The 14,102-nt window shown below is 46.6% G+C and overlaps 3 protein-coding genes across 3 annotated transcripts in view; 1 reads left to right on the top strand and 2 right to left on the bottom strand.

The window, feature by feature from the left end:
• Positions 1-3,749, bottom strand: part of pank1a (pantothenate kinase 1a) — a 15,891-nt gene extending 12,142 nt beyond the window's left edge. The window contains exon 1 of the mRNA XM_084450074.1: positions 3,309-3,749. Within this exon, the coding sequence (XP_084306200.1) occupies positions 3,309-3,567 (259 nt within the window). The 5' untranslated portion in view covers positions 3,568-3,749. The remainder of the gene's footprint in view (positions 1-3,308) is intronic.
• Positions 3,750-5,593: 1,844 nt separating this feature from the next.
• Positions 5,594-8,326, bottom strand: LOC311329528 (coiled-coil domain-containing protein 42-like; the record flags this gene model as incomplete). Its single annotated transcript, XM_084461404.1, has 6 exons — positions 5,594-5,653; positions 6,389-6,550; positions 6,675-6,899; positions 7,253-7,453; positions 7,980-8,082; positions 8,247-8,326. 6 exons carry the CDS (start codon positions 8,324-8,326, stop codon positions 5,594-5,596), a joined length of 831 nt encoding a protein of 276 aa, XP_084317530.1.
• A 2,443-nt stretch (positions 8,327-10,769) lies between these two features.
• LOC311323600 (5-hydroxytryptamine receptor 7-like) lies at positions 10,770-12,321 on the top strand (the record flags this gene model as incomplete). The annotated part of the gene is made up of 2 exons (XM_084455867.1): positions 10,770-11,122; positions 11,499-12,321. The coding sequence occupies 2 exons, from the start codon at positions 10,770-10,772 to the stop codon at positions 12,319-12,321; spliced, it is 1,176 nt and encodes a 391-aa protein (XP_084311993.1).
• Between the last annotated feature and the right edge of the window lie 1,781 nt (positions 12,322-14,102).

Genomic DNA, 14,102 nt, shown 5'->3' with positions numbered 1-14,102 from the left:
GTGTCTCATGGACCGCTGCGTAGTTCCTGTCAATCTTTTACTAATGTCTGCATGTTCGGTTTCTTTTTTTTCCAATCTGCATGAATGTGTCAAGTGGCAGAGTCGGCCCTCCAGAACTGTCCATTACTGTCCATTACTGTCCAGGCTGAGGGGCAGTGAGACCAGTGGGACAGACAGGCAGCAGTGGGACAGACATGTAGCAGTGAGACCAGTGTGACAGACAGGCAGCAGTGAGACAGACAGGCAGCAGTGAGACCAGTGGGACAGACAGGCAGCAGTGTGACCAGTGGGACAGACAGGCAGCAGTGTGACCAGTGGGACGGACAGACAGACAGCAGTGTGACCAGTGGGACAGACAGGCAACAGTGTGACAGACAGGCAGCAGTGTGACAGACAGGCAGCAGTGTGACCAGTGTGACAGACAGGCAGCAGTGTGACCAGTGTGACAGACAGGCAGTCACATGTAGGTGAAAGGTCTGCCCGCAAATCCCTGAAGTGACACTTTGCTGCCACTAGTGGGTCCATTAGGTGGGCTGCAAGGGGGAATCCTTGGGGGCGGGGTTAGTGGGGAGGGGAGAGGGAGGGGTGAGCAGAGAGAAGGATGGAGGGATAAGAAAGGAAGACATAACAGAGAGTAGGTAAGGCAGAACATGTGTCGCTGAGATTGATAAGGTGAACAAAATCAGAACAAGATATTTGAACACCACACACAGTAGAGGGCATACACTGTGCCAGTATGACAGAGCATGACAGAAGTGTACGAGTGACATTTTCGGATGAGACCACTCAGATGTCAATGGACAAAAAATGCATCCCGGGATGAGTTTCAGAGCAGATGGAACAGGGGGCGGGGGGACGCAGGAGGCGGGGCACGAAGTTGGGTTGTCACTCTCGCCGTGATTTACATGATCATGAGCAGCACACACCCTGCTTGGCCTCAACTCCCCTGAAACTCCCAGCGAGTGTCAACAAAACCTGTTAATAATCTGTGAACTTGGTGGCAGAACATTGACCTGACAGTACAAAGACCTGGTATCTACCATTCAGAGTGAACACGGGTCAATTTCCACACAATTACAGAATTATAACCATTTCAGCTGCTTCACTCCTTAACTACATAAGCAATCGGCTTCGTATGCTACTTTAACAGATCTGCTCATTCTCAGCAACAGCCGGTTTCGATGCACCCGAGTTATCTGAACCTTGAGGGGTCTTTATTTGACCACACGTGACACACGCGCAAACACACACACACACACACACACACACACACACACACACACACACACACACACACACACACACACACACACACACACACACACACACACACACACACACACACGTCTTCGGTGGTCGCTGGTGGAAATTGTTCCCTGCATTTCTCCCATCCGAGCCGTCCTCCTCCAGGGGCAGCCAGGAGCAGTGGGCAGCCATCGTTCATGGCGCCCGGGGACCAAGTCCAAGTTCTCAGTGCAGGTCTGGGTCAGGGACCGGACTGAAGAGCATCTGTTCTTTTGCATGTTTTTCGTATTGGGTTCTTTGGGAGGAAAGCCTTGCGAACGCGGGGAGAACATGCAAACTCCGCACAGAAAGGCCCGGAGACTTTCTTGCTGTGAGGCGACAGTAACTACTACTGCATCACCGTGAGCGATCTTGGGGTTCAGTGTCTTGGATACTTCGGCACAATGCCGGGAGCTGGGATCGAACCGGCGACCTTGCAATCCCCAGCCGGCCGCTCTACCTCCCGAACAATAAGCAAATGATCTACAGCTCCCTGTTTGGCTACTTATTTCTTGGACATATCAGAAGAGTTGTTAGTGACTGATACCGCACGCCGAACACGACAGAGAGAAACCATAGAAGAAGCCGCCTGTGGGCAGGGAAGCACTGGTGTTGAGAGAGCAGCAGCAGGGTGTGATTGACCAATACTGATGCACATCTACGCAGATGTGGCTTCCAAGTCCTGACCTCTCCACCCTCAAATATCCCAACAGATGTGGAAACTACTGGATCACACATGTAGGAGGAAAAGGAGGTTAACAGAGTTTATCAGTCTGCTGGCTTTGCTCCAAGGATAAGCAAAGCGAGTTGAAGGTTGGGACAGAGTGTATTATGTTTGTCTGTTTGTCTGGCCTATGTAATACACCACACATCTGGGAACATGTGGCCACGTAGGGAATACAGTATGTCTTACTTATCATGCCAATAGAGGTAATTCAGGTAAAGATAGGTGAAAATCATAACACTAACACTTTCTTGATGTCACTTTATGGACTGTTTCAGTCACATGTAAGTTGTACATGCCCCCCCCCCCCCCCACTGCACTAACACAATTGATGGAGATGGACCGAGCAGAGGAATGCCGACAGGCTGGCTTATCCAATGAGCCGCAGAACGAGCCTGCACGCGCCGAGGCCTTCTCAAAACCCAGAACGGTCCATCTCACAAAAGGCTATGTTTTTTTAACGTGGTGCATACGTTTCAGACAATGTTAACATATTGTGTATGACCCTAAACAGCATATTTTTTTATTCTGTCCCGGGTTTACCTAAAACCCCCAGGCGCTTTGCATTTTAACTCAGGTTCACCAGCAGCGCACTTACCGGGCGTCTTCACCTCTATCAGCTTCATGATGCGCTGCTCAGGTGCAAGCAAATAATTCTTATTAAACCTCTGAAGATTTGGGATCAAGAAGTAGACTGCTTGGTGCTGTAATCCACAACGTTTGACCAGATAATTGCCACTGTCACAAAAAGAGAAAACATGCAGTTCCGGAAAGCAAGAAAGTCACTCCTGACTTTCAACTGCAGGCTTTATCTTTATGGTCTCCGAGGATGTCCAGGAGGAACCGTTCTGTAAATAAGGAGGGCGGTCGCTCAATCTCGTGGAGGCAGAAGGGGGCAACTAATTGGCCGAAGCTCGCCAAGCCCTCTAATGACACCGAAACCACCAATCATAGTGCGCCCACTGCAATCGAATGGTTTCGAAAGAAAAAAAGGTTTAAATGTCTATTGTACTTTGCGTACAGCTTCCACTGACATGAAAAGCCATAAACCACAAAAGCTACGTGGGTACCAGAGGTTCTTTACGACTTAGGTAGGTTATTAATCAGAATTGTCCACCTTACGCTTATCGCAACAAGCCACACTTGCTTGAAACATAATGATTGCATTTATGCAAGGTAGTCAGTTTGCAACTAAAGAGCCTCATTGCAGCCGCGTGCATGGCTATCTAATCAGCGAGTCACATACTACTCGGTACTATGGCTACTTAGCCTCACTAGAGGTGCATGCGTTGACACTTACGTGGTCTATTCCCCTTCAGCGTCGAGACTCTTCTTCGTAACCTGCATCTTTTTGCGGGGGACCCGTTCGGCTGTGCATCATCGTCTTGGTGCAGACGATGGAAATGGTCACTATCGTTGCTGCTACCACTACAATTTCCACTAGAGCTGTATGCACTGCACGCGCCGTTGCTAGCCTGAGTATGAGGTCCCCTTTGCAGTCCATTGGCATAACGAGGTCCTGTTCCTTTTTTGTCGATTATCGATTTGGCCTTATCCATTGTTGCTTGTTACTACGCAGGTTTAGCAGGCGAATAGCTCCAGCCGTGCGCGAGCAGCTTGAAGCGCTTCAGTACCGCGAGGCAGAGAGGTCGCTCGTGCGGTTAAAAAAAAAAATGTAGCTGACAACCACGCTCCACGAGCTGTATTCGGTTATAAAATCACTTGGTGAAAATATTCCGCTAGGCTATACGGGAATATTTTCAACATAAAATACGAAGTATAAGGTGAAGCGATGCGGACCTAGCCGTTAAAACACGGTTTGGTTGAGGTCATTGTCGGTCATTTTCCTACTTTACAGTCCTCTAGCCTAATGTAGACTATGCCGCAGCTTCTGTGTCAACCAGCCGGTGTGTCTGCTACGTCACACCTTTCTATGGCTCCCGAACTGGTTCGCCCTCTTTTACCTCAACAGGCAGCTGCAAAACACGGGATATAATACCAGTAACAAAACATATAGTAATGCCCATGCAGTTTAGTCGGCTTGTATGAGGCAGTGCGGTATGAAAAAAATAGCTTTATAACGGCCAAAGTGACCTTCTGTGTGCCTTTTCGTCAGTCACCGTCATTGCGCCCTGCATGCGGTCATCATGTGAGCTGTCAGTGGGATTTATGGGCAGGATGATAACCACCGAACAGTCCGTGCTGTTTAGGTTATGCTGCAAGCACAATCTGTGCGTCACCTACCTGCTCACCCACACGATGAATCTGTTTTGGATTGTTGGTGCATAACAACAACAATAGACAACAAATAGACAAGGAGCAAAATACAATAGCGCAAAAAGCAATAGTGAGAAGGCAATTAGGCTACAATATGCAATAGCCTACAATCCTAGGCTTAGAATAGGCTACAATCAAAGAATGGTAGATAGACAAACGGCCAATGATATAATTGATTATTTTATTTCCTGGGTGATTATTCACACAGTTTACAGTGTATATTTTCTGATATTTAATAATAGTCTAATGAGTATTGATTCCACGGGACCAAAGTGAGATGTCTGCTAAAGACAGGTTTGACCATAATGAAATCTCGGCCTAAGAGGGAGGTAAAATGAGTTGAGGTATTGGTGCCACCTAGTGGTTTTTGAGATTATCTGCATGTAGTAGAGTGTAGGTCGTCTGCCGAGATGAGATGAGGCCTATTAGTCATCTGTCAGGTGCTCTCAACTGGGTCCCAATGTTCCAGCCTTTCCCTAGTGCTCTCAATGACAATAGCCTACTGTTAAATATTCACTTTTTCTTTAATGCTTCCATTACCTCCGCCCCAGCGACAGCGCAGGGCGAGAAGTAATGTTTTTTGGAGCAGATCCGAAGCATGGTTCGGGTCCACGGGCCGCCCAAACACGGCCAGCCAATCACCTCCATAATTTTTTAAAGCCAGGATTACACAAAAACTACCAAACCAATTTTCATGAAACTCGAGGGGTGTAGCATGGGCCAACATACAACCTCTTAAATTTTGGAGCAGATCCGAATCATGGGTCGGGTCCACAGGCTGCCCAAACACAGCTGGACTGGCCAGCCATTCACTTCCATTCATTTTTTAGACTATGATTACCAAAATCTTTATGAAACTTGGTGAAGGGGTGTATCATGGACCACCTTAGAACTCATTAAATTTGGGGCGGAGGTCTGTGCTCACTGAGAACCATTTCTAATTAAAGAAGAAACCCAACCCGTTCCATGACAACATGAAGTCAAAATGATGATCAAGTCTGTGCATTTTGTATGCCTCTTTATAGGTAAAAGATAGTTCTTGAGATTAAATGATAAATTAGCAAAACTAAAACAATCGCCAAATTGCAGCCTTATTTAAGATCTCTCTAGTCTTCCTCCACACAACATCCTGTGATATCTGGATAGGCAGTGTTCTTAGAAAGACAGTTCTCCACATTGTGCCTTGCATGCTTTCCTGATATTTTGGTTACAACTGGAACAGTTACTGAGAACATGTCATCACCACTGGATTCCTCTGATAACTTAATTAAATTGTTTTTATTGAATTGATGAAGTGATGGTCCTTGTTCATGACCCTTTGGTCACCTCCTCCCAGACTGAGTTAAGTTCACAAAGGAATGCCTGGATCTGCAACAGAAGAAAACACGACAACAATCATAACTTTATTGATAATTGTGATAATCTTACGATACGAATCATAATTGATACGTAACCGCTACTAATCATAATTGAAAGTTCCAAGAAAGTGTTCAATTAATTATTTATTGATCAATTAGAGCTAAATGTGATAGATCCCATTAGAAGGAGAATGCTGAGCCAATCCTTCAATCTGAATGAACTGGTAAGATTTGACCCTCTAATTGGGCGGCCACGGCTCAGAAGGTAGTGTGGGTCATCCAATGATCGTAGGGACGGCGGTTCAAATCCCGGCTCCTCCTGTCCACATGTCGAAGTGTCTTTGGGCAAGACACTGAACCCAAAATTGCTCCCAATGAGCTCCTTGCATGGCAGCTGCCGCCATTGGTCTGTGAATGTGTGTGTGAATGGGTGAGGCCATTGTAAAGTGCTCTGAATAAAAGCGTTGTATAAGTGCAGTCCATTTACCATAATTCCACCTAGAACATTCATTCTTTGCAATATGAAAACATCTATAACGTTACATTTTGGGGGTTCTCACCCTCTAAGAGGTACAGTAGTTGTGACCAAGGAGGATATAGTTGTGACTGGCACACCAAGACAGCAGCCTTACATATCAGTCATTATTCTGTTGTTTTCTCCCCTCCCGTACTTCACTAGATATTCTGTAATATACAAAGATATACAGTTTTATGACAGTTTTACACCCACTAGTTTTGGGCACACCTTCTCAAGCTGTTTGAGTGTGTCCTCGAATGCCACGGGTCCGTCCCTGTTTTTGGCTCTCTTGCTGGTGGTCTGGTACAGGTTGAGGGTGGCCATTTTGATGGTGCCCAGCAGCAGTGTCTTCTTGGCTGCAGTGTTCTGGATGTGGGCCCATCGATTCTCCTGAAGGGAATACCCACGATGAGGGAGAAAGAGGTGTGTGTGTGTGTGTGTGTGTGTGTGTGTGTGTGTGTGTGTGTGTGTGTGTGTTTGTGTGTGTGTGTGTGTGTGTGTGCACATGTCTCACCCACAACAAGGCTTTGGCGCAGGCCTGGTCCAGCTCACTCTGTAGTTTGGCCAGCCTGTTGTTGTAGTGGAGCAGCTTGTCGTTATTCTGCTCCAGGTACTGACAGAACTGGGCGCGGCTCACCTCGGCACGCATCTCGTTCTGCTGGGTGCTGGTCAGCAGCTCCGCCCGGGTCTGGACCAGCGTGTCCACGCGAGAGATCACCTGCCTCGGTTCCTGGAACTGCTGAAGAGGAAAGACTCATCATTCACAGGTCACTCTGTTGAGGAAGTGGATTGAAGTGGGGTTAATTGATGCTCATGGGAAAAAAATTCTCATAAAGTTTGCATCAGTTCAACTCTTGGTTGTAACTGTAGATGGAGCAGAGGAACAGAGAAATACTGGACAAGGTTGACATCTTTACTCCACCTACCATACCAGCTTCTCTCTTACCCATGTGAATGAATCATCCAATATGCCAAAGCAGCATACCAGCAAGGCGTAGCCTACTAAACTATTAACTACCTTACTAATACAAACCTGACTGACACCCCTCTAGGCTGAGATAGACCCTTCCATCTCATCCCCTCTCTAATTACCTGTTCACTGGCTTTGACCACATCATCTAGATAGCGGGGGTATATTTCATGTTTCTGTACGATAGCAGAGAGCCTATTTTTTTCTTTGGTGAGGGCCCTCAACTCCTCTCTCAGGATGCACAGGTCTGCGGTGTACTGATGGGCCAGCTCTCTCTCTCTCTCTGCCTTTTTGAGAGCCCGGTCCTGCTTCAGCTGATTCTCCTATGGGAGACACGGACATATTGATCAGTGTGTGGAGATACATTCGTATTTGAATGAATAGAATGATAGAACAGGGGGTAATCTGTGCCTTTGGCTGTTCCCATCTATTACTGTTTTTTACGATTACAAATTGGTTTTAACATAACATATAAACCAATGTCTTTCAACACTATAGATACCCACTAATTCAGTCAGTAGAGAAACCATCCAACTGTAGTTTGTGGCTGAAGACAAAACCTTGAAAGCCTTGAAATTGTCCAGAGTGTGATACCTTGAGAAAAGTGTCATAGTCTCTGAGGTACTCCTTCATTCGAGTCTCTCTCTCCTTCAGGTCTCTCTCCCGCACACGCTGGGCCATAAGGGTGTTGTCAAACTCCTGTTATACAAAGGTCAGAGGTCAAGGAGGAAGTGTGTGTGTGTGTGTGTGTGTGTGTGTGTGTGTGTGTGTGTGTGTGTGTGTGTGTGTGTGTGTGTGTGTGTGTGTGTGTGTGTGGGTGTATGTACTGTATGTGTGTGTGTGTGTCACCTTTTTTCGGCCCACCATGGCCTTGTGTATTTCCAATTCCTCTCTCCTCTTCTTGATGAGGTGGGTGGTGGGAGCAAGAACATCTTCAGTGGACGGAGCTCTTCTGCACGCACACACGCGCACACACACACACACACGCACACACACACACACACACACACACACACAGTCACACAAACTGATTCACCTCTACTGTGTAAATGCCTTCATCACAAAAGAGATTTAAAGGGAAGCAGTCTTCACTTTGTGTGCATTCTTTGCACTCACAAGAGATGTTTCTGCAGGTTGTCCCTAAAGGAGGAGGTGAAGTAGTCCGAGAGATCTTCTGCTGCTTTCCAGTCATCCATATGCAGAGAGTACGGTTCTGGATCTTACAGGTTTCAAATAATATCTCTTTATATCTATACACAAGATCTCTAGACGTTCCTTTAAAAAAAATCACACCCAGGTGGTGAGCTAAGCGCAATCTCTACTGGTTTTCTCTGCGAGTCAAAAGCAGTCAACATTTAAATGAAACAGAAAAGGTGTATGCATTTGAAATTACCAACTGCCCCTAGAATGTTCTGAACATTCCACTGGGGAGCATGTTTTTCCTTCTCTCCAAACCACCATTCATTCTATATGAGGAAAGCATGGCCAGTTTCAGACAGATATACATCTCAAGATATTTAGAATTTTACACTGTATGGATCCTGGGAACCAGATGAACATTAGCTTAAAAACTGTAGGAGCAGTGACAAGCTTTATTCATCATTCAAATATTTAGTCATATTTATCCATTGTCCTATTAAAATTATTGATGGAATGGTCAGTTTTAGAGTGGTGACAGTTGGTGATTTGAAAATATCCACATATTTTGTAAACTGACAAACGGCACTCCCACAATTGTAATGCTCATACACATATTATATCCTACTGTACATCTGCCCTTGCTGATAAACTCCAACTCCGCTGGCCTGTTTGTCCATTTTACTACCATATTTAAGTGAGTCAGTTCATAGTAAAAGTGAGACGATTGCGAATATCAAAACTTTACTGCACAGAGCTTATTAACCTCACAAGTTGTGTTACTGGCCCCCAGCACAGTAGTAGAGTGATTGAGACTTTTTTCTTCTTCTTTTTACTGCAATCCCATATAGGTGGGTAGGGAGTTTACACAACCAGGCTCATGCTTTTGCTGCAGGGCCTCTGCTTGTGTTAAATAACAGGCAGGGCAAGTCTGATTGGCCCTCTATCAATGTCCACTGATGGATGATGTGATTGAATGCATGAATGAGTGAAATCATAAATCTCAACGTAGGCTAGACCTATGTGACTTGACTAAAAAGTAGACGTCAGTAGCTAGATCATAAACTGCTTACCAGAACAGGGTGTTATTGCATACAGCATGGCCAAACTCTACATGTAAACAGACTCAGTAGTGTAGGCTTCATCAAGCTGGATTTGGTTGAATCTTTACCCAGCAAGACCACACGGTGGTGCTGTTGTACTCTTCAACAACAAAGATTATACTGCTAGCGCAGTAGCACGGACTCAAAAATGATAAGAATTTGATAGAGGCTAAGCTATTGTTCAAGTAGGCTAGTCTGTTTTAGAACATGGGGAATTTGTGCATTCTATGTGATTTAAGGCAGTTTTCAGGACATAGTTCAACCAGCCTATCACAACCAGTCACTGTAGGCCTTATTTAGCCTGAACTGAAACCCATAAAGCATCGTTTTGTGGCCCAGGGTGAAGTGGTTGAGCAATGAGCAATTGAGCAACTTCAAAAAAGCCCAGATTCATTTGAGATGTCCTGTCTGGTATGGGGTGTTTTAGTATGTGCCTGCCTGTTTATAAACGAAGAAACAATGATGGAGAAACGCAATGTGGATTCAGTCTGTCTACTTATTTACAAATGTCCACTGAACAGAAGAAAGCAATCAGTTAAATCAATTCACTCAACCCTAACATTGGAATGTAGGCAAGGCAAGTTTATTTGTATAGCACATTTCAGTAACAAGGCAATTCAAAGTGCTTTACATGAGACATTAAAAGCATCAAGACAATGTGCAAGAAACATATAAAAGGTCATATTAAACGAAATGCAAAAAAAGGACATTTAAAACAAAATACAGGTGGGGAAAAGCCTACCTAAAGTAGCCCTATCAACTGAACTGTGGGATGATGGATGTTGATATGCTAACTCTGTGTTATTGCTCATTGATGTGGCTCATTTGTCTGAAGCCACTCCCCAATACTTCAATAAAACAATAACATTAACATGCCTTTTCTCTTCCTCTAAAACCTAATATTTGACTTAATATGACGTATCTGACGTCACTCGTCAAATTACTATAATTGGGCGCACTACACGATGGGCTGTTATTCTGTAGCCCACCCTAGAGGTGGGAGATAATAACCAGGAGAAAAATCACACCTTTCTGGATTATCTCTACAGCAAGGCTACTTAATGACTAACGCTCCTAAAATAGACCAATTAGCGTATTTCTGTTGGATGTGAAGAACTGCGCTCTGAGCTGATTCAAATGAATCATTCACCCGGCACATCTGTGCGTTTATGTCACCTAACAGGAAAGTAAGTTCATGGATAAAAACTCAAACGAAGCAGCATGGTTGTTGTGTATACCAACGGCACCCTCAGTAGCAACACGAGAGCCTACATGACAGAGGAGAGGATGAGAGAGCCCGGAGCGACAAACATGATCTCGGATGTGCGCCCCTCACTTGCTCGGGATTGCGCAGGACGCGGCTGATTCAGCCGAGGCTACTACCTCACCGACCTCACTGATGGAGAATGCAACTCGGTGCGGGGAGCAGATTCTCAGCTATGGCCAGGTGGAGAAAGTGCTTATCGGGGCCGTCCTTACCATGCTCACTTTGGTTACCATTTGCGGGAACTTGCTGGTGGTGATCTCCGTGTGTTTCGTGAAGAAGTTGAGGCAGCCGTCCAACTACCTGATCGTCTCACTGGCGGTCGCCGACCTATCCGTGGCACTGGCGGTGATGCCGTTTGTCAGCATTACTGACCTGATTGGGGGCCAGTGGATTTTCGGACAATTTTTCTGTAACGTTTTCATCGCCATGGACGTTATGTGTTGCACAGCGTCCATCATGTCCCTGTGCGTAATAAGCATAGACAGGTGAGTTCCACGGCTCCTTTCACCCAGTCGGCTGTAGGATACGGAGGCTGTGTAGCCTACAGCCACACAGTATAGGCTACCTACTTATCCACCACTGATGTAAAAACTGAACCATTTCAGAATATGTGCTGTTACAGCCAAGTATAGTCGCCACTACACAGTTTTAACCTATTTTACTCCTCAGAACTAGAGTGTATTTACATAAATGCATACAGCCTAATGTTTGGGGCAGTAACACCATCCAAACTCTTTTTGGGGGGTGGGTTAGGGTCGAATAGATTTTGAAAATACTATGCTACAGTAGCCTATAAATTCTCCTACATTAGTCATATTTTCAATCAGCTGATTGACCGGTGTGTTTGTGCGACATTTCCAGGTACCTAGGAATCACCAAGCCCCTCACCTACCCAGTGAGGCAGAGCGGGCGCTGCATGGCCAAGATGGTGCTGTCGGTCTGGCTCCTCTCCGCCTCCATCACCCTCCCCCCTCTCTTCGGCTGGGCGCAGAACGTCAACGACGACAAGGTGTGCCTGATCAGCCAGGACTTGGGCTACACCGTCTACTCCACCGCCGTGGCCTTCTACGTCCCCTTGTCCGTCATGCTCTTCATGTACTACCGCATCTACCGTGCCGCCAAGCTCAGCGCCGCCAAGCACACCATCACGGGCTTCCCCCGGGCGGGCGAGGAGCCGCGGGGCCAGGAGGGGCAGAGCGGGGAGGCCGGCGGGGGGGAGAAGGAGGACGAGGAGGAGGACGAGAGGAGCCTGAACTGCGTGTCGGCCGCCCTGAAGCTCCACAGAGGGGTGGAGGAGTGCATGCGATTGTCGCGTCTCCTGAGGAGCGACAGGAAGAACATGTCCATCTTCAAGCGGGAGCAGAAGGCGGCCGCCACGCTGGGCATCGTGGTGGGGGCGTTCAGCGTCTGCTGGACGCCTTTCTTCCTGCTCTCCACCGCCCGGCCCTTCGTCTGCGGCGTGGAGTGCAGCTGCGTGCCCCTGTGGGTGGAGAGGACCCTGCTGTGGCTGGGCTACGCCAACTCCCTCATCAACCCCTTCATCTACGCCTTCTTCAACCGCGACCTCAGGACCACCTACAGCAACCTACTACGATGCCGTTACCGCAACATCAACCGCAAGCTGTCGGCCGTCGGCATGCACGAGGCCCTGAAGCTGGTGGAGAAACCCGACTCGGTCATCTAGAAGTCACACCGGTTCGGTCCTGAGCTCCCGGAGGACTGTCGACACACTCTCCTCCCTGGAGGATTGCCTTCTGCTTATGTTAACACTACTGACTGACGCCATGTCAGACAGCCACCAGAGGGACTAGTGTAAGTACACAGGAGGTTCAGAAAATGGATTCAGCTGGGCCAAGGGTACGATCGTAGCCCTTTGACTGACTGGATCACTTTTCTAATTAAGAGACATGCAGTGGTCCACGGTTCTCTACTTAAGTGAGTGTTTCCAGACAGGCAGTGTTCCAGGTTGGCATCATGTAGCTCGGCTGTGCAGCACCAGATCATTGAAGTGAGAGAGAGCTTTAGTATCTCAGGAAGCACGTCCATACGTTACACAGCTCATATATTTGGCAATGTAAACAACAGCTACAATGTAAACAACAAGGCAACTGTCGGCCGTCAGGGTCAGAGAGGATTGGCTGTGAAAAAAACAAGCAGTCTGGATTCCTGGTGAACTCTGGGTCAGTACCCTGACCAGCTAGACACCTCAGACCATCCCAGATATAAGGGTTGTTCAAATGTTTGGTATCAGATCTGACCATAAGTGTTAAGGGTGTGAAATCATATTACTGTCAACCGGGTCAGTATTTTGACATACATTTTTTAGTCAGTTTGAAAATAGCTTGTGTAGGTGGTGCCAAAGTCTAAAGGTCAGTAAGTTATGTTGTGTCGATGACGGATCATAGAACATCTGTCCAGGGACTGAAGTTGGAAATTAGCCATACTAGTGCACAGTGCCCGTGAAGCCGTTGTGGTTGTTCTGCAAGTTCTATCGACCGATCTGTCCGTCTGTCTGTCTAAAACAGACATTTTGGCTCCTGAGCCCAAGTCCCCCCCCCCCCCACCCCATGTCTATAGCCCCCCTCCGTTACGCTGAGAGCTTTCTGCCAGTCCAAACTGTGTCTCTGTGACCTGCCCACGTCAAGACGTGGCTGTTTCAATCCCCGCCATTAACAATGAATGGTAGGCATTTTGGGCTCCTGAGCCCAAGTCCTAATGAATATAGGTGAATGGGCGGCCTTGTTTGGGCGGGTCGGTGGCGCCCCCCTCGGGTCGGAGCCGGCATGGGGGGGTGGTTTGGTGCACCCGGGACTCTACCCGCACACCCCAGTCCAAACCCCATGTCTAGCGCCCCCACATGGGGAGCTGGCTTCGTTCAAAGTTTTGTCTTGGCTGTGTGCATGCGTGCGGACATATTTAGTATTGCTGGGTTCGTTACATTGAGACCTTTCTGCCAGTCTTAGCGTTGGCGGTGAAGTGCATGGTGGACGCTACCCGGTCGGACCGACCTGAACGGTCCGATCTTTTCTCTAATTATAGTATAGATTGTCTGGTCCATGCCTGTTGAATCAGCAAAGCACACTATGATATGAGGGCCATATGGACAGTCATTTTAAACAACACAATGATGCAAATCCATGATCTGATATGATATTGTACAGTAGTTGTTAACTGTATAAAGAACAATTTATTATTATTATTATTATTATTTTGTATTTATTTATTATTATTATTAGGAACCATGCATTATTAAGACATTCCTTATCTTACTAGAATGGAACTTTATCAAGAATTCAACAGCGGCAGCCTTGATCTGTTATTGGTGTTGAAATTGATCTTATTTTTGGTTATTGTTCTGCTTTTTTATTATTATTTTTAGATACAGTATATTTAAAAAATATATGTTATTTATATCTTTATTCATCATACTGTAAAGTTGGGTCATTCAGAACGTATGTTTTGAAA

This window comes from Borostomias antarcticus, assembly GCF_949987555.1.
Source record: "Borostomias antarcticus genome assembly, chromosome: 2".
Lineage (NCBI taxonomy): Eukaryota > Metazoa > Chordata > Actinopteri > Stomiiformes > Stomiidae > Borostomias > Borostomias antarcticus.
This window is presented reverse-complemented; position numbering and strand designations above follow the sequence as displayed.